The sequence below is a fragment of the Pelodiscus sinensis genome, chromosome 28 (genome assembly GCF_052426305.1).
Source record: "Pelodiscus sinensis isolate ZL-2025 chromosome 28, ASM5242630v1, whole genome shotgun sequence".
Classification (NCBI taxonomy): Eukaryota; Metazoa; Chordata; order Testudines; family Trionychidae; genus Pelodiscus; species Pelodiscus sinensis.
The window spans coordinates 12,013,065-12,032,484 of record NC_143079.1 but is presented as its reverse complement, the minus strand read 5'-3'; the positions used below and the strand labels follow the sequence as shown (position 1 = coordinate 12,032,484).

The 19,420-nt window shown below is 68.7% G+C and overlaps 1 protein-coding gene across 2 annotated transcripts; it reads left to right on the top strand.

Annotated features, from left to right (window-relative positions):
• Window positions 1-910: 910 nt before the first annotated feature.
• Window positions 911-18,983, top strand: SEMA4C (semaphorin 4C). Of its 2 annotated transcripts, none has more exons than XM_075910661.2 (15): window positions 911-1,118; window positions 6,792-6,969; window positions 11,234-11,382; window positions 11,520-11,582; window positions 11,746-11,844; window positions 12,592-12,688; window positions 12,783-12,899; window positions 13,214-13,365; window positions 13,540-13,715; window positions 13,931-14,075; window positions 14,411-14,633; window positions 14,793-14,908; window positions 15,173-15,330; window positions 15,650-15,720; window positions 17,188-18,983. In XM_075910661.2, the coding sequence occupies exons 1-15, from the start codon at window positions 927-929 to the stop codon at window positions 18,021-18,023; spliced, it is 2,772 nt and encodes a 923-aa protein (XP_075766776.2). In that variant the 5' UTR covers window positions 911-926; the 3' UTR covers window positions 18,024-18,983. The 2 variants fall into 2 exon arrangements, with proteins under 2 accessions (XP_075766776.2, XP_075766777.1); XM_075910662.2 differs by lacking the exon at window positions 911-1,118 and adding an exon at window positions 3,119-3,563.
• The last annotated feature ends 437 nt before the right edge of the window (window positions 18,984-19,420 follow it).

The following is a 19,420-nucleotide window of genomic DNA, read 5'->3' as shown; positions in this document are numbered from 1 at the left end:
CACGGGGACTCCTTTGCCCTGATGCTAATTCCACAGGAAAACTGTCAGAAGGGCCACCAGCCAGAGCTGCGCTCGGAGGCCACCAAACAAATTGTTGTGGGAAGCCCTGTAGGTAGAATAAGCATCTGGGAGGTGGGTTTATTCCATTCGTGGGAAATGGGGGGGGGGGGGTCTAGTGGTTGGGGGAGAGCCAGGACTTCTGGTTGTAGCCCTGGTTCTGGGAGGGAGGGGAGTGGGGTCTAGTGGTTGGGGGGGGGGGGCGAGCCAGGACTTCTGGTTGTAGCCCTGGTTCTGGAAGGGAGGGGAGTGGGGTCTAGTAGTTAGAGGGGGGCGAGCCTGGACTTCTGGTTGTAGCCCTGGTTCTGGAAGGGAGGGGAGTGGGGTCTAGTGGTTGGGGGGGGGCGAGCCAGGACTTCTGGTTGTAGCCCTGGTTCTGGGAGGGAGGGGAGTGGGGTCTAGTAGTTAGAGGGGGGCGAGCCAGGACTTCTGGTTGTAGCCCTGGTTCTGGAAGGGAGGGGAGTGGGGTCTAGTGGTGGGGGGGGGGGGGCGAGCCAGGACTTCTGGTTGTAGCCCTGGTTCTGGAAGGGAGGGGAGTGGGGTCTAGTGGTTGGGGGGGGTGAGCCTGGACTTCTGGTTGTAGCCCTGGTCCTGGGAGGGAGGGGAGAGGGGGGGGGCGAGCCAGGACTTCTGGTTGTAGCCCTGGTTCTGGGAGGGAGGGGAGTGGGGTCTAGTGGTTGGGGGGGGCGAGCCAGGACTTCTGGTTGTAGCCCTGGTTCTGGAAGGGAGGGGAGTGGGGTCTAGTGGTTGGGGGGGGGTGAGCCTGGACTTCTGGTTGTAGCCCTGGTCCTGGGAGGGAGGGGGGTGGGGTCTAGTGGTGGGGGGGGGTGCCAGGACTTCTGGGTTCTGTTACCTATTTGCAGGGTGCCATGGAGGAGTCCCCCTCTTCTCTTGAGGGGTCTGTGCCGGGCCAAGGCTGCCCTGCCTCCAGATCAGCGCCGCTCGCCTATCGCCTGCAGAGGCCTCTGGGGCGCTGTAACAGGAGCGCAAGGCGCTGCCCACAGCTGAGCGGGTTCAGAGGCTTGTGGCTGGATTTTCCTTCTGCTGGAGCGACAGGCAGGGTGAGTAATGCTCAGCAGCCTGCGGGGCGGGAGCAGACGGGCTGAGCCGTGACTGGGCCCAGCTCCCTCAGTCGTGCCCCCCTGCGAACGCATTCAGAGCTGGGAGCCGCGGGGGCTGGGAAGCCAGGAGCGTGTCCAGGAGCCGTGGGGCTGCCCCATTGCCCACCCCAGAGAGACTTTGCGCCTTTCGTGCCTTCTGGGCCCTGGGTGGCTCTGGGGGCAGCAGCCCCTGGTGTCATTAGAGCAGGCCCAGGGGCGCTACGAGAAGCCCAGTTGTGCTGCCTCGGGGCTGGGCCAGTCGGGTCACTGTAGCGCCACGGGCCACGGATGCCTGGGTGCCAGCTGTGCAGGGAACGCTCTGGAGGCCAGGCCGAGCTGTAGCCTCAGCCTCCTACGCTGCTGGAGTGGGGGGCAGGGCTCTGCACCAGAGGGGTCCGCGCCCTCCCCCGGCTCCACCCACACTAGGGCTTTGCACCAGGCCCCACCCAGGGGCTAGAGGGTAATTTACTCCCTACCTGGGCCCTGGACCCGGTGTCTCCCCACAGCTGGCGGCGGATGGGGATGCAGGGCCAGGTGTCTCCCTGCCTTTCTCTCGCCTGTGCATCCAGGGGGCAGGCTGGAAGGTCTGATGGGCCCTCCGGCGCAAAGCTCTAGGACTGACCAGTGTGTGGGGCTTCTCCTGCCAGGGCCCGGACACCCCCTGTGATGGGGGCAACCCCGGGGTGCAGCAGAAACCATTTGCCGCACAGCAGCCCCAGGGATCAGCCAAGAGGCAGGAAGGAATCCTTGTCCCGGGGCAGACAGGCAGCCCCAGGCCCACGCAAGTCCCGTGATGCCTGGCAGCAGGACTAAGTGGGACTGAGGCCTTGCTGGAACGGATTCCCCGTGCCCTGGCCTAGGCCCCAATATCAGCTCCCCGGGGTGGTGGGTGACAAAGTGGGGATCCTATTTGCTCCGTTCACTTCGTTAGGTTCTATGTTGTCTCGACTGTCCTGTAGTAACCCACTGGCTGCGTCTAGATTGGCAAGTTTTTCCGCAAAAGCAGCTGCTTTTGCAGAAAAACTTGCCAGCTGTCTACACTGGCCGCTTGAATTTCTGCAAGAACACTGACGATCTCATGTGAGAAATCAGTGCTTCTTGCGGAAATACTAGGCTGCTCCCGTTCGGGCAAAAGGCCTTCTGCACAAAAGCTTTTGCGGAAAAGGGCCAGTGTAGACAGCTCAGATTTGTTTTGCGCAAAAAAGCCCCGATGGCGAAAATGGCGATCGGGGCTTTTTTGCACAAAAGCGCGTTGAGATTGGCACGGACACTTCCACAAAAGTGCTTTTGCGGAAAAGCGTCCATGCCAATCTAGATGCTCTTTTCCGCAAATGCTTTTAACGGAATGCTTTTCCGTTAAAAGCATTTGCGGAAAATCATGCCAGTCTAGACGTAGCCACTGTGTGCGCCTCAGTTTCCCTGGGCACTGCACCAATACTAGACAGGGATGGGAACTGGGGTGTGACAGCCTCCCGCACGGACACCAAAGCTGGGAGGGGGTGTAGCCAGGTGACACAAAGGTGGCAGGCGGGGCTGGCTGCAGGGTCAGGGTGGGCTGCTGGGTGTGTGTGAGTCTTGCTGGCTCGGGGGGCAGCCCCTGGGCCCCTCTTCCCCAGCTGGGTTGTCCTGGCTGCTCCTGGCTCCTGTGCTGACAGCCGAGACACATCTGGTGGTGGATGGGCATGCAGGGCCCCGTGTCTCCCCACAGCTGGCGGCGGATGGGGGTGCAGGGCCCCGTGTCTCCCCACAGCTGGCGGCGGATGGGGGTGCAGGGCCAGGTGTCTCCCCACATCTGGTGGTGGATGGGCATGCAGGGCCCTGTGTCTCCCCACAGCTGGCGGCGGATGGGGGTGCAGGGCCCCGTGTCTCCCCACAGCTGGCGGCGGATGGGGGTGCAGGGCCCGGAGTCTCCCCACAGCTGGCGGCGGATGGGAGTGCAGGGCCAGGTGTCTCCCCACATCTGGTGGTGGATGGGCATGCAGGGCCCCGTGTCTCCCCACAGCTGGCGGCGGATGGGGGTGCAGGGCCAGGTGTCTCCCCGCCCCTCAGTCCCAAGGGGCCGTCTGGAAGCCGCCCCCTCCCCAGGCCAGACCCGGGCAGGTGTCTCACTTTCCGCGGCTCACGGGCGGCTGATGGGAACGGGGCAGAGCCCCCACCCCTTTGCTAGAGCAATGCCGCTGGGGTCCCGTCCCTTTGATCCCCCTTCCCTGCCCGGCAGCTGCCGACGCTCCGGGCTGGGCTCCGAGGCCCCGTCCCCATTCAGCTGGCGCGGGAGCCCCGCCCCCGGTGACGTCAGGGAGGGAGGGGAATCGAGGCAGGGCACGGGCAGGCGAGCGGCCGCACGCTCCGGGCGAGCGAAGAAAGGGATCCCCGATCCGCCCCCGCGCCGGGCCCCGCGCCCCCGAGGTGAGGGGCGAGCGGGGGGTGCGGGGCTCGGCTCGCTCGCGGCTGGACGGGCAGCGAACCCCTGTTCCAGGGGAGGCTGCAGCCCGCGCCCCGCCCCCGAAACTGACCCACTTTCCTTGCGCCCCCCTGCCTGGGCAGGGGCGAGCGCGCACACCCCGGGCCCGGCGAGCTCCCGCGTCCGTAGCTGCCGGAGCCCGAGCTCGCCCAGGGGCTGGGTGCACCGCCGCCTCCTGCAGCGCCCCGGCCGCCGGGCGGCCCTGCTGCGGGGCCAGCGGCGCTGCAAAGTTTCCAGGCGCTCGGGGGGGCTGGCTACTGCCCCCCGCCCCCGAAAGCCCCTTCGCCCTGGGCGCGCCGGGGCTCCAGCCCGGCCAGCGGGGGCCCCTCAACCCCGGGGCGGGAGGGCAGCGACGCTCGCGAAAGGCTCCAGCCGCGTCCCCTTTCTCCGCTCCGGCTGCGCTGGGAAAACAAAACGCAGCCCGCGCAGCGAGTGGGCGGGGAGGCGCAGGGAGCGCGCAAGGAGCGCGCAGCGCCATCTGCGAGCCTCTCGCCCGCTCCTGGGGGGCTCCCGACGGCGAACCCCGCCCGCGCCTCCCAGGAGCCCGGCGCGGCGCCCCCGGCCGGATCGGGCCCTTTGGGGGCCACCCCCCCCCCCCCCGGCGGGCCCGGTCCCCGAGAGCGGCGGGCCCCGCGCCGGCCGGTAGGGGGCGAGCGCGTCCGGACCAGCCGGGCTTTGTTCCTGGCAGCCCGAGGCGCGGGGGGCTGCGGGGGCGGGGGCAGCGCCTGGCTGCTGGGGGGGGCTGCTGGGGGGCTTGGCTCTTCAGAGCCCCCCGCTGCCCTGCCCGCCCAGCCCCTCCTGTGTGGGGTGAGGAGCCCAGTGGGGAGAACCTGGGGGTCCCCCCCGTAGCCAAGCACCAAGGCAGCGCCACTCCCCTGCTCCCAGCGGCTGCTCTGCTGGCCTGGCCCAGCCACTGGGCTCTTGGGCTGGTTGGACGTGGCCCTTGGCACTGCCCCTTGCTCTGCCCTGGTGGCCCCCTGGGCTCTGTCTCCTGGCCCTTGGCACTGCCCCTTGCTCTGCCCTGGTGGCCCCCCGGGCTCTGTCTCCTGGCCCTTGGCAGCGATGCCCCACGAGGCTAAGCCCTGTGCCCCTTGTCTCCTCGAGGTCACCCTGCCCCAGCAGTGCCCCCATCTCTTGCTCCGGGGCAGGCAAGTGATGGGCTGGCAGGCGGGTGCCAGGTGTCCAGGGCAGCCTTTGCTCTCCCGCTGCTCTGGCTCCGACACTGGCCCAGGTGTAGCCGGGCACTGGATCTGGCCGCCTGCAGCAGCAGCAGGAGCTGTGGGGGCAGAAACCAGCAAGGACTCAGCTTGGACCTCACGCTGCCCATGGACCCGCCCTGTCCCTCGGGCTGGCAAGAGGTGCCCTGGGCAGCCCTGGACCTGACCCCTCCAGCCCCCAGGCAGTGGCTGGGAGTTTGAGGTGCCCCGTGGGGGAAGGGCAGAGCAGGGTCTGAGCCCCACAGGGTGGACTGGGCCGGCGAGTTCCAGATGCCCCATTGGGCTGATGAGCAGGGGCTGCCCCCTTGACTCGTCCCAGCTGGCTCAGCCAGTGGTGTGGCCGGCTTCCTGGCAGGGCTGGCTGGGTTCCCACAGCTCCCTGCCTCGCTTCCCCTCCGGAAATCACTTCTCCCCTGCCGTGTCCTCTCCCCGCCCCAGGGGTGGGAGGCAGCTTCCTGCTTCCCTCTCGAAAACGCTACGCGCCTGCCACTGTCCGCTGGTCACCCTGCCAGCTCTTCCCTTTCCTTCAGCCCCGCCCTGTCCTTGGCCACCACGCGCGCGCGGCCACTCCCAGGGCCTGGTAGGGGCACCGGGCACCAGCACCCCCCCATGGTTCTGCTAGGGCTTGACTGGGTAACTGGTAGGGGCTGGTGTGACTCCCGCCACGGCTGGAACAGCCCGTCTGTGGTGGGCCCAGCCCCCCTGCCGCAGCCCCGTCTATGGTGGCCGAGGCCCCCCCGGCCCCCCTTTTGACTCAGTTAACTGGTTCAACAGAAGGTTTGAGGCTTAACCAGTTACATGGGAAAAACCATCCAGTGGGCTGGTAGCACTTCAGAGACTGAAAACCTGTCGAGAGTCATGAGCGTCTGTGGGCACATCCCGCTCTGCTGCGCGCTGGCAGTGGGAAGCCCGGCTCTGGGGGTGCTGGCCGAGCACAGGGCAGGAGAGAGCCCAGCCTGCTAGAAATGCCCAGCTGTTCGCTCGGCTGCTCGGTCTCCGGCCGCAGAAGGTGCCGGGTGTGCAGGCGCTGACTCCGTGCTGGCTGCAGACTCTCCCCTGGCAATTGCTTCCAGAGCCCCTTGCTGATATTGGTGTGCTCACTGGCCTTCACCTGGGCTGGTGTCATTCTCCCCATGTTAGGGAAACTGAGGCACAGAGACGAAACTTGTCCAAAGTCGTGAGAGGGAGGCTGGCAGAGCTGAGTGGGGCCTAGGAGTTCGGGCTCCCTCTTAGAAGGGGCCTGTGGGGACTTGCTGATGTGGGTTCAGGTGGCCCTTTGGGCCCCCGTCTGACTGGGAAACCCCCTCACCCACCCTGCCCCTCGGCGGAGGATATGACAGCTGTGAGGTAGGGAAGGAGGGGGGCAGCTGTGAGTCAGCTGGGAAGAAGGAGCAGCCTTGCTGGCAGCCCTCTCCCCCCCCCCCGTCCTGACTCAGCGCCAGCCCCATTGATGGCAGGAAGTGGTTACAGAACCAGGGACCACAAGAAGGGGAATCGCTGGGCTTGGAAGAGTGGGGAGAGCTCCCAGCGGGAGGCGTTGGTGCACACGCCTGCTGCCTGGCTCCGCGCCTGTCCTGCAGCCCCAGGCCTGGGGGGCCGGGCGATCGCTGCATCTCTGCTAGCCCCCAGACGCTGCTCCCGCAGGGACCCAGGTGTCCTGCTGCCCGTGGGTTCCTCTCTGACGCTGGGCAACCCCCCCCATCTTGGTTCCCCGGCTGCTGGGTCAGGCCACTTACTCTTCTGTGGGGCTGGCTCAGCTCGGGGGCTGGGGGCTGCGCAGCTTGGCAGGGAGCTTGCTGCGGGGGAGGGTGGGGAATCCGAGCTGGTGTGGGGGGAGGGGTCTGTCTCTGGCTCCCCCTCCCCCAGCTGAGTGCATCTCAATGGCTCCCTTGTCCCTGTTTCCTGCTTGCCCATGTGACTCGGCTGCCCCATAACCTGCCTCTCTCTCTCCCCCAGGCCCAGAGCAGCCAGGGCACAAGTGGAGCTGGGTGTGGGGAGGCCAGACCAGCCGCGCCGTGGGGCAGCATGGATGCCACCCTCCCCGGCCTCGCCCTGCTCACCGTCTGCCTGAGCATGGGCACCGCTCATGCCACCTGGTGGAACCTGGTGCCCAGGAAAACCATCCCCTACAATGGTGAGTGGCGCCTGGGCAAGGGGGGGGGGGGGCGTGTCCTGGCCCCGTGTCAATATGGGGGGGTCCCTGTGCTGGGCTGGGGGTGTGTCCTGGCTCTGTCGGGGTTCCCTGTGCCGGGCTGGGGGGTGTCCTGGCTCTGTCGGGGTTCCCTGTGCCGGGCTGGGGGGCTGTCCCAGCTATGTCGGGTACGCCCAGCCCCGGTTGTTAGCACAGCACCATTGCGGTGCCCTGTGCCTGGCTCGGCTTTTGGGCATCCTGGCTCAGCACCATGGGGCTGATGCTCCCGGGGCCCGTCCTCTGGGGGCCTGTCTGATCAGGCATTACACCGGCTGCTAGAGGGCGGGAAGGTGGCCAAGGGGCTGGGAGGTGTGGGGCTGGGAATGCCTGGTCAGAGAGGCCCCCAGGGGCCGGCCCTGTGGTGCAGAGCTGGGGTCTGGGATGGGCAATGTGCTTTAACAGAGCAGTTGGGGTCCAGCCCCCCAGTGCTGAGATCGGGGTAGCTTTGAGAGGGGCCTAGGGAACCCCCCAAATCCCGGGCAGCTCCACGGGGCCATGTGAGCGTGAGGGGCCTGTGCCCACAAATCGCCGCCTTGGGGGCGGCTCCTAGTGTGGCCTGCACCCACCCCCGGAGAGGAAGGGGGGCCCAGGGGTCAGGTGCCGGCTGAGCTGGGAGAACTGCCCCCCGTTCCCGTGTGTCCGGGGGAGCCTCTGGAGCCTGTGCCCTCGGGGGGGCCGTGTGGCCCAGGGCCCCGGGTCTGGCTTCCGCAGCTGGAGCTGGGGGATGCAGAGGACAGGGTGGGGGTGAGCTGGGGTGTGCTCCGCCCCAGAGCCACGTGCTAGAGGGGGTGCCACAGTTGCTGTGAGCCCACATGGGGGGGGGGGGAGACTGGTTTGGGGCCAGCCCGTTGCCCGGGGGCGTCTTTGGACCGTGGGACACTGGGTGGCGCCCATGGCCCGTTCTCCTCAGCGGGCAGGCGACTGCCCACCCGGATCAGTCCCTGGCACAGCCAGGCTGTGGGCGCTGGGCTTCCCAGGCGCAGGCGCCGCTGGCAGCAGCTCCCTTGGCATGGCAGCGGGCGCCCCTACCCCTCCCCCAGCTGACCCGCCCGCCGGGACTCGGCTGGGCCTGCTGCTTGCCCTGCCCAGGGGGCTGCCCCTCCGGAGGTGACCTCAGGTGTTTGTGCCAGCCGCGTCCCTGCGCAGTGATCTCATCCTGTTTGCTGCTCACTGCCTTCCCCAGGGTCCTGTCCCTCCTCCGCGGCCTGCCTCCTGCCGGGGCCACGTTCCTCCCCCGCGGCCTGCCTCCTGCCGGGGCCACGTTCCTCCTCCGTGGCCTGCCTCCTGCCGGGGCCACGTTCCTCCTCCGCGGCCTGCCTCCTGCCGGGGCCACGTCCCTCCCCCGCGGCCTGCCTCCTGCCGGGGCCACGTCCCTCCCCCGCGGCCTGCCTCCTGCCGGGGCCACGTCCCTCCCCCGCGGCCTGCCTCCTGCCGGGGCCACGTCCCTCCCCCGCGGCCTGCCTCCTGCCGGGGCCACGTCCCTCCCCCGCGGCCTGCCTCCTGCCGGGGCCACGTCCCTCCCCCGCGGCCTGCCTCCTGCCGGGGCCACGTCCCTCCCCCGCGGCCTGCCTCCTGCCGGGGCCACGTCCCTCCCCCGCGGCCTGCCTCCTGCCGGGGCCACGTCCCTCCCCCGCGGCCTGCCTCCTGCCGGGGCCACGTCCCTCCCCCGCGGCCTGCCTCCTGCCGGGGCCACGTCCCTCCCCCGCGGCCTGCCTCCTGCCGGGGCCACGTCCCTCCCCCGCGGCCTGCCTCCTGCCGGGGCCACGTCCCTCCCCCGCGGCCTGCCTCCTGCCGGGGCCACGTCCCTCCCCCGCGGCCTGCCTCCTGCCGGGGCCACGTCCCTCCCCCGCGGCCTGCCTCCTGCCGGGGCCACGTCCCTCCTCCGCGGCCTGCCTCCTGCCGGGGCCACGTCCCTCCCACGGGCCCCCAGGCCCCAGTTTGGCTCCTGGCGCCCGGCCGGAGGGGAGGGGCGCTCTGATCCCTGGGGCCCGTGGCGGGGCTCTCGGAGCCGGGGGAGGGGCACAAACCCGCCTTTGATCCCCCCTTGGCTTTCGCCCTGGGGGTCTGACCCTGCCGGCCCCTTGGAGTGTGGGCAGGGCATGTGCGACCCCCGCCCCTCCTCCCAGGCTCCCCCACTGCTGGTGCCCTACCTCGCCTGGGGGTGGGGGCTGCTGGTTGGGCCCATTTCCTGGCGCGGCCGGGGGTGGGTGCCTGGGGGTCTGAGGCCTGGTCACTGGGGGTGGCTGTGCCCCCCGCGTGGGGGCTGGGCCCTGGAACAGCATCTCGGCAGGCTCCCCTCCCCCGCCCTGGCGAGTGGGGGACGCGGCTGATTGAAGCCAGGTGCCCGCTTTGATGGGCCGGGGCCTGTGGCCGCGCCGCTCCCGGCTCTAATGGGCCCCAGCTGGCGGAGCAGCCCAGCCAGCCCCCTCCCTGCTGAGGCCTCGGTTCTCTGCCCTGGGAGGCCTGGTCTCCATGGGGCTGGCCCTGCCCCCGCAGTGCTCCCGCCTGGTTGTGGGTGCCTGTGCGGGGGGGGGGGGGCTCGTGCCCGTCTGACTGGGGCTGCCCCAGACTCTGCCCGCAGCCGGGGGCAGGGCTGAGCTGGCCGTGGGGCTCTGGCTTGAAGCCTGCTGGACCCACGTTGCCCTTTGCTGCCCTGGGTTCGGGAGCTGGGGAGACGCCCCTGGGTGGCCTAGCGGGTCCCTCCGGTGCCAGCTGCCATGTTGCAGGTGGCAGCATCTGGGACCCAGCCCCTGCCCCAGAGCCACGGTTCCAGGGGCCATGCAGAGCCGGGTCCTGCCCCGGGCTGCTGTGCTCTGGGGACTGGGGTACAGGAGGGGCCTGGAAGTGGGGTCCCTCAGTTCCCCGAGGCGCGGGGCTGTACGTGGCCTCAGCACCAGCCGGGGGTTGGGCAGCGTCCTTCCCTGAGCCTCGCAGGGCGACGTGGGCTCGGCTTGCAGCTGGGAATGCGAGCGGGCTGGCAGCTTGGCCCAGCTCCGCTTACAGGCCGGTGTTGCTGGTCCCTGCTCCCCTGTCCGCCTGGCTGCCCGGGGCGCGCGCTGCGCCAGGCTGGAAGGGAGCAAACCGGGGCTGCGTGGGCGACACCTGGCAGCCCTCCCTGCCCCGGCCCAGCCTGGCTGAGTTAGTGCGGTGGGAGTCAATGGGTCCTTTCTCCGAGTGGCGCAGGCCCTGGGGGCGGGGCGGGGGCCCCTCTACCAGGGCCAAGCTGAGCCCCCTTCCTCCCCCCGCCGTCCCCTACAATGGCTCCCTTGTCCGGCCTGCGGGGGGGCATGGCCCTGCCCTCACTGGCTCTGTGCACCGTGGGCCTGGGCCCCAGGAAGGGGCATGTGGGAGCTGTCTGTCTCCAGGCTCAGGCTGTCTGTGGACGGGGCCACGCGCTCAGGGCTGGGCGGTGGTTGGGAATGAGGGGCATTGCCAGGGGAGCCCAGGCTGGCTAGGCGGCTGTGGCTGGCTGCCAGACCAGAATCCCTGGAAGCAGCTGGCATGCCCTTCGGCCCTAGGCGGAGGGGCAGTGGGTGCGGGCAGTGCGCCTCGCAGAGCCCCGCCTGCGCCCATGCCTAGGGTCTGGACAGCCACCACCCAGCCAGAGCCCCTGCCTGCTCCCCGGAGCCCCCTCCCGTTCCCCAGCCCCACCCCAGAGCCTGCACCCCCAGCGGGAGCCCCTCACCCTGGGCTGGGCAGGGGTAAGTGAAAGAGGGTGGGGGAGAAGGAGCAATGGAGGGAGGGGCTGGAGTGAGTGGGGTGGGGTTGGCGGGGGCTGTTGGCTATTGAGGTGTGGGGGGGTTAGCTCTCTGGGCCAGCAGGAGTGTATCTCAGGAACTGTGGTTCGTGGAGTCCTGCCCTAGGGCCAACCCAGATGCAGCCTTGTCCCCTGCTAGCTCTGGGCATCCCTCAGCCTCTGCCCCGTGTCAGCTGGGACCCCCTGTGCCCTCCAGTCCATTGGCCCAGGGCTGGGCAGCCAGCAGGACGCTGCAACACCCGTGACCCACTTGCCCCGGGGCGCAGACGTGCTTGATGGCTGGGGCAGGGTGGGAGCCCCGTGTCTGCCCTGTGCCCTGGCTGGTGGGGCCTGGTAACCTGCGTCTGGGCTGCCAGGAGCATGTGGGTGGGGTCGGTTTGGCAGGGCCAGGCCTGGGCTGGAGTCTGCAGGCCCCGATTCGATTCCCTGAGGCCTTTCACTGCCCCACAGAGCTGAAGGACGTGGCCAAGCGCTTCTCCAAGGCTGGCGTGTCCCACTACATGACGCTGACGCTGGGGGAGGCCGAGAAGGTTCTGTACGTGGGTGCCCGTGAGGCCGTCTTCGCCCTCGCCACGGGCACCATGGAGCTCAAGGCAGCGGTAAGGGGGCAGTCCCATTGGCGTGGCCCCTGTGCCCGCGTCTGGCGGGATGGAGCTATGGGTCTGTCTGGCCTAGCTGCAGGAGCTGGGATGGGCCAGGCTGCTCCTGGCTCACCCCGACCCCCCTGCCTTGACAGATCTCCTGGGAGGCACCGCCAGAGAAGAAGGTGGAATGTATCCAGAAGGGCAAGAACAACCAGGTAAGCCAGCTGGGTACAAGGGCGCCAGCGTCCCTGCCCGCTCCCAGCTGTGCCCTGCGGCCTGCCACCCTGGGCCCAGGCCAGCACGTCCCTGCCCTGGCACAGCTGGCGGGAACAGGGTGGGGAGACCGGTATCCCCGCTAACCAGCCCCTTGCTCCCCAGACCGACTGTTTCAACTACATCCGCTTCCTTCAGAGCTACAACAGCTCCCACATGTACGTGTGCGGCACCTTCGCCTTCCAGCCCAAGTGCACCTACATCGTGAGTACGGGCGGGAGCGACACGCTCACCTGCTGGCGGGGGGCGCTCCGGGGCTGGCGGAGCCACGAGCTGCCCTCCCACCAGCTCCTGCCCCCCACAGCGCCCCCTGCTGGGAGAGGCTGGGCTGGAGTAACTCGAAGCCCCCCACCCCACCCAGCTCCTGCCCCGTTCCCTATGGCACCCCCTGCTGGGAGAGGCTGGGACAGGAATAGCCAAGAACTACCCCCAGGGCTGCAGCGCCCCCTGCTGGGAGAGGCTGGGACAGGAATAGCCAAGAACTGCCCCCAAGGCTGCAGCGCCCCCTGCTGGGATGGTGGGGCCACCGCAGGCTGGGCGTACCTGGGGGTACCTCTGGACTGAGGGACACTCCGCCGCGCCCAGGGAACGCGCTTGTTCTTCCGCAAAAGAAGCAGAAGAGCAGACGCGCTCTCGGAAGCCCTGGCGTCCGCGTGCAGGGATCTGCCGAAAGGGGTTTTCCGACATTCGGCCCAGTGCGGAGGGGAAAGCCTCTGGCGGGAACAGGCGCGCCCATGGCGGAGCGGGAACAGGCGCGCCCATGGCGCCGCGTGCCATGGTCCCAACGACCGGTGTCGTCTGGACGCAGCCGAGTGGGGGAGGAGCAGGGCTGTGCCCCGGGGGCTGCCGGCCAGCGCGGAGCTGTCTTGACGGGGGGCGTTCTTGGGCCCTGCCTCTGCCGGCTGCTCCCCGCGGGGCCCCCTGACCCTGTGTGTGGGGCGTCTCTTCCAGGAGCTGTCCAGCTTCTCCCTCAACAGGCTGGCCTTCGAAGACGGGAAGGGGAAGTGCCCCTACGACCCGGCCAAGGGACACACAGGCCTCATCGTGGGTAGGTGGCCCCCACGTGGGGCTCGGCTGGGGCGGGGCGGGGCGGGGAGGCTGCTGGGGGTGTCTGCCCCGGTTGACGCTCTGCCTTGCCGTAGATGGCGAGTTGTACTCGGCCACGCTCAACAACTTCCTGGGCACGGAGCCCGTGATCCTGCGCAACTTGGGCCCCCGCTACTCCATGAAGACGGAGTACCTGGCCTCCTGGCTCAACGGTGAGGGGGCATTCGGGGGGGTCCCTGGCGGAAGGGCGAGGGGGGGCAGTCATGGGGGGGTCCAGGCTCAACGGTGAGGGGGGGCAGTCGCGGGGGGGAGGTTCCTGGCTGAATGGGGGAGAAGGGCGTTGGGGGCCCAGCAGCCCCCTTTGTGGGGGGGAGGGGACTGTCAAGGGGCTTGGAGAGGAATCCCATTCCCACAGGCCCAGCCCAGCTTGGGCCTGGCCGGGGGCGCGGGGCTCCGGGGGGAGGGGCCATCAGCAGCCTGGGGGGGGGTCCCCACAGGCCCCGGTCTCACACGCCCCCCCTTCCAGAGCCCCACTTCGTGGGCGCCGCCTACGTGCAGGAGAGCGAGGGCAGCAGCAGCGGGGACGACGACAAGCTCTACTTCTTCTTCAGCGAGCGGGCCGTGGAGTTCGACTGCTACGCCGAGCAGGCGGTGGCCCGCGTGGCCCGGGTCTGCAAGGTGCGGCCGGCGGCACGGGGAGGGAGCCCAGGGCGGGGGCCTGGCCTGGCAGCAGCCGCACAGACCCGGCTCTCTGGGGCTCTGCCAGGCAGGCTGTGCCAGGGCTTGGCCGGGGAGCGGGCAGGGGCTCTGGGGTAGGGCCCTGCCCCTCACACGGTGCCTCCCTCTGCCCAGGGGGACATGGGCGGCGCCCGGACCCTGCAGAAGAAGTGGACGACGTTCCTCAAGGCCCGGCTGGTGTGCTCCATCCCCGAGCAGCAGCTGCACTTCCACCGCCTGCAGGCCGTGCACACGCTGGGCGGGGCCGGCTGGCGCGACACCTCCTTCTTCGGCCTCTTCCAGGCTCGCTGGTGAGCACCGGGCGGGGGGCAAATGTGGAGCCCCAGACCCCTGGGCACCCGGGCTCCTGCTGCCTCCGTCCCGCCCGCCTGTTGTGAGCTCCTCTCCCCAGCGCTGCCCCCCAACTCGCACCCCTCCCCGGGCAGGGCAGGACTGTGAAATGTCCCCCGGCTCCCTCTGCCCCACCCCCACCCCGAGGCCGGGGCTCACCCTCCCTTCCCTGCAGGGGGGATGTGGACGTCTCTGCCGTCTGCCAGTACCACATCGAGGACGTGCGCAAGGTCTTCGAGGGGCCCTACAAGGAGTACCGGGAGCAGGCCCAGAAGTGGGGCAGGTACTCGGACCAGGTGCCCAGCCCCCGGCCTGGGGCGGTAAGTGCCGTGGGGACCAGGAGGTACCCGGTCATCCCCGCAGGAGTGCCAGCGGCACTCGTCTCTGCTGGGCACAAAGGGGGCTGAACGCCGCCCCCAGAGCGCTCAGATGTGCCCCTTTGGGGTCTGGTGGGCACTCACTGATTCCCCACCCCCCGGCTGCATGGGGCACCTCCTCTCTGCCACCCCTACCCTGCCTGCCAGGGTCCCTCCCCCAGCACTGGTGCTTCCCGCTGCCTCTGCTCCCCATGCTGCCGGCTCAGCTATGCCCTGCCCCCCAGCTTGGCTGCTGCCCTTGGTGCCCGGCCCCGGTGACCCTCTCCCCTTCCCTGCAGTGCATCACGGACTGGCACCGGCAGAACGGCATCGTCAGCTCGCTGGAGCTGCCCGACAACACCCTGAACTTCGCCAAGAAGCACCCGCTGATGGACGAGCCGGTGCTGCCGCGCCACGGCCGGCCCCTGCTGCTCAAGAAGGGCGCCAACTTCACCCAGCTGGCGGTGGACCGGGTGCGTGGGCTGGACGGGGTCTCCTACACCGTGCTCTTCATTGGGACAGGTACCCACCCCTCCCCTGCCAGGGCCCGTCCTGCCTCCACCTTGGAGCCAGTTCTGCCCAGCCCGGGGCCTGCGGGTTACTGGGGCGCCATGGGGCTGGTGCAGGAGCGATGGGGAGTCCCCCCACAGCTCCCTCAACCCTGCCCCATGTCTCCACCAGGTGATGGCTGGCTGCACAAGGCCCTGGTCCTGCCTTCCCATGTCCACCTCGTGGAGGAGCTGCAGGTCTTCGAGCCGGCCCAGCCCATCGAGAGCCTTGTGCTAGCCCCCCAGAAGGTAGGGGCAGGGCACTTTGGGGGCAATGGGAGGGATGTGGGGGCTGCCCCAGGCTGTTGTGGGGGGCAGGGATGCTGGGGGGGAGGTCCGATGCCCCAGGAAGTTGGGGGGTGGGGATTTGGGGGAGGTGTGGTGGGGGTGCCCCAGGAAGTTGGGGGAGGTCTGGGGGGCAGGGTGTGATGCCCCAGGCATTGGGGGGTGTCGTGTCTCCAGGCCTTGCTCACCAGCACTGATGTGATTTCCCCCCCCCCCTCCCCCCCGCAGAAGGCGCTCTTCGCTGGCTCTCGCTCCCAGGTGGCGCGGCTGCCCCTGGCCGACTGCGCCAAGTACCACTCGTGCGCTGACTGCGTCCTGGCCAGGGACCCCTACTGCGCCTGGAGCCGCAACGCCAGCCGCTGCCTCCGGGCCGAGGGCGCTGACAGGTGAGGGGGGGGCTGGCTGCCCAGAGCCGTGCGGTGCCCCCCGGCTGTGCCCGGATCTGGCTGCTGAGGGCCGTGCGGTGCCCCCCGGCTCTGGCTGCCGAGTGCCGTGCGGTGCCCCCCGGCTGTGCCCGGATCTGGCTGCCGAGTGCCGTGCGGTGCCCCCCGGCTGTGCCCGGATCTGGCTGCCGAGTGCCGTGCGGTGCCCCCCGGCTGTGCCCGGATCTGGCTGCTGAGTGCTGTGCGGTGCCCCCGGCTCTGGCTGGCGTAGTGCGGGCCAGGGGCAGGGCGTGGGGCTGTGCTGACGCTGGGTCTCTCTCAGGTCCCTGCTGGTCCAGGACGTGGTGACCTCTGACACGGCGCTCTGCAGCCTGCTCCGAGCAGCCCCCTCAGGTGAGAGGCCGGGGTGAGGGGGGCAGTGTTTCGTAGGGGGGCAGTGTTTCGTAGGGGGGCAGTGTTTCGTTCGGGGGCCCATCTCAGCATGGCCTTGGGGGAGGACTTCTGGCTCTGCTGCCGATTGCGGTGCCTCTCGGGGCTCAGGCTCCCCTGCAGGACAGCGCGGCCGATGGGTTGGGAGGTGCCGGGTGGAAGCTGCCCTGGGCTGCATGTTTGGGTTCCCCTATCCCAGGGCCTCTCCTGGGTGGTCCGGAGCCTCCAGGAAGGGCACTTGGCACGTGGCTGCCAGTCCAGCCCGTGACACGGCCACGTCTCCTGTCCCCGTCCTCCAGGCCACAGCTCCCCCTTCTGCCCTGGCACAGCCTGGCTGTGCCCGTGTGTCGTGTGGTTTGATTGATTTTAGATCCAAGGGAAACCAGGAGTCTCCCGCGAGACTTAGCCACTTCCTTATTTATTGCCAGCGTTAAGCAGTTAATACAGTTGTTTCAATTTCACAAGCCTGAAACACAATCCCTGTACAATTTAAACCTGGAATCCTGTAAGTTCTAAAGCAGCTAAGACAGTGCCTAGGAGATCTAGAATACAACACTAGAGCCTCGTCCTCATACGCTTCGTCCTGGTCCCTTTGATTCCCACCCGTTGGGACGCCACGCAAGGGCCTAGTTACTGCTGCCTCCCTCCCATCGGTTCGTCTCGCTAAGCCCATGGCACAGCCGAGCAGCCTTGGTCGTCCTAATCATTGATTCCGTCGTGTGTAAGATCCCTCAATGCCCAGTGCCCCTAGCAGCCTGCCCCTCGGGGTGTTGCTGCTCTGCGCGCGGTTGGGTTTTCTGGCTGCGTCTGTCACTTGCTCATCAGACCCAGAGGTTCCCGTCCAAGGCTGCCTGTCATGTGTCGCTGAAGCCCTCCCTCTGCATTGTTATCCAAACTTTCCTGCCTCGCAGAGCTTCTCCTCGGCCTGGCCTGTGTGCTGCACGCACAAGACTGGGGCAGGCCTGGGCTTTGCTTGTTGGAGAGCTGCACTGTGGTCACGGCAGGGCCATCCAAGCTGCCCTGGACCGCTGTTTCTCAGCCAGCGGGACGGGTGCCCTTGGGGGGACTCGACAAGTCTGGGGGGTACGTCCACGCAACTGACATCTGGAGAGAACTGAAGTTTTTTTCAGCGCTTTATTACTTTTGTACTTTTTACACCCAAAAATGTCATTGCCCGCCCGGCTACGATTAAGTTGTTTAAACAAGTGTGTTGCAACGGTAGAAAAACGTTTGTCTGAAAACTGTAGGTATGGGGGGTACTGTATGAAGAAGAGGTTGAGACGCTGCCCTACACCGTGTGCCCAGCTCCTGCGGGAAGCCGGCAGTGTGTTGGCCACGCGGCATGCGCCAGTCCCAGTAGAGCGGCCTGGCAGGCCCTGGGCTGCCCTGGTGCCAGGGTGGGGCTGACCCCTTCTCCCCTCTGTCCCCCAGTGAAAGTCACCCCCAAGAACATCACAGTGGCTGCCGGCACAGACCTGGTCCTGCCCTGCCGCCTCACTTCCAACCTGGCCCGGGCCCGCTGGACCCTCAATGGGCGGGAGCTGACGGAGGAGGCCTCCGTGCACTACGACGCCCGCCTGCAGGCCCTGGTGATCCTGGGCGCGGGCCCCCAGCACGGCGGCGCCTACCGGTGCTTCTCGGAAGAGCAGGGAGTGCGCCTGGCAGGCGAAGGCTACGCCGTGGCGGTGGTGGTGAGCCCGGCTGCCACGCTGGAGGCACGGGCCCCGCTGGAGAGCCTGGGGCTGGTGTGGATGGTGGCCATCGTGCTGGGGGCCGTGTGCCTGGTGCTGCTGCTGGTGGTGCTGTCCCTGCGGCGCCGGCTGCGGGAGGAGCTGGCCAAAGGTTCCAAGGCGGCGGAGAGCGCCCTGGTGTACCCCATCGAGCTGCCCAAGGAACCGGCCAGCACCAAGCTCGTCCCCAGTGCCACCTCGGACTCGGACGAGAAGCTCTGGGACCCCGCCAGCTACTACTACTCGGACGGCTCGCTCAAGATCGTGCCAGGCCACGCCGTGTGCCAGAACGGCTCGGCCACGCCCTCGCCCCCCGCCAACGGCATCCCCGGCCAGCCCCTGCCCTCCCCGCCTCCCCACTCGCCCAACCGCATGCACCTGGGCAGCCTCCGGGGCTCCTCCTCCAACGGCTACATCCGGCTGCAGCTGGGCGCCGAGGAGCGGCCCGGGTACGGCGACCTGGCGGAGGAGCTGCGCCGCAAGCTCCAGCAGCGCCAGGCGCTGCCTGACTCCAACCCCGAGGAGTCGTCCGTGTGAGCCCGGCCTAGGGCCGCTGGCCCAGCCACAGCTACCTCACCCAGGGCGGGGGCTCCGGGCTCCCCGCCCTGCCTGCCCCGCCCCGCCGGGGGCCTGGACTTCAGGGGTTCCAGAGCCCCGTGGCCGCTGTCAGTATTTCAGGGGCTTGGGCCTGTGCCGGACCCCACAGGACTGGGCCTGCAAGCAGCAGGCTGGGATCCCTGGGCAGGGACCCACGAGTCTGCCCCAGGCCCCGGACGGACGGACAGATGGACGGCTTGGGCCTCGTGCCTGGCGCATGTGCGGGTGGAGGCCGGCTGGCCCCAGAGGTGCAGCGCCGTGTCGCTGGCTGCTTGCCCACCCTGGCTGGCCTGGTGCTGGCCACTGGCCGATTTGGAGGCGGCGGGTATGTGACTGGCCTCCGAGGTCTCTGATTCTATGGATTCCTCCGCCCGCGGCTGGGTGGGAGTGAGGGCAGAGGCTCTGCATTGCATGCTGGGAGCAGGGTCCCCTCCCCGTCACCTGGCAGGGGTTACAATCCTGGAGGGGTGGGGAGGGGGGGAGCAGCCAGACCTGACCCCCCTCCCCTGTGACCTACATGCTGGCTGTTGACTGATGGTGTCCTTGTGCCCTGGGTGGGGGAGGGGCCGTCCTTGTGCCCCCCATGGGGCTCCAGTCAGCCCCCCCAACTGCAGAGGTGGACTTGGTGACTCTGCAATGCCCTCCCCCGTGTGGCCAAGGCCGTGGGGCAGGGGTTGCTAGTGTAAATCTCCCCCCCCACCCCCCACCCCTACCTGTCTCCCTGCATCCTGGTCAAGCCAGTTCCTGGCCCCAGCTCCCCCCCAGCTGCTGCCCCTCCCCTTTTTTGGTGTAAATAAGCAGCGAGGGCCCTGAACCCGTGTAAGTTATTTGCTATGGAAATGTATTTATTGCCTGTAAATATTGGAGTATTTTTATATTAAAAGTAAAAGGGGGCGAGACTCCAGCTGGCATGTGGGGCGCAGGGCTGGGGCCCTTCCCCCGGCCAGGCTTGTCCTGGGCCTGGCGCTGCGGGGGAGGGGCTCGGGGGGCAGGCCAAGTTGGGGGAAAGGGCGCTGTGGGTTTTGGAGCTAGTCCTGCTGCCCCAGCCCCTCTTGCTCTGGGCTGGGCCCTGCCGGCTCTCCCGGCCCGGCTCGCGTGCCAGAGCGCAGGGCCCAGTGCTGGGTGGAGGGCTGGTCCCAGCCCCGTCCGTGAGCTCATGGAAAACAGAGCAGGCGGGCTATAAAAGGGCATTGAGCCTTCCCGGAGTGGAAAAAGCCCTGTTCCCCTGGGAGCGGCCTCCCTGCCAAGGGGGAGGGCCTGGAGCCCTGCGGAAGCAGCAGCCACGGGGGGCTGCCTCTGCTGGGCTGGGGGGAGCTCCCCCCCAGCCCCTCTGCTCC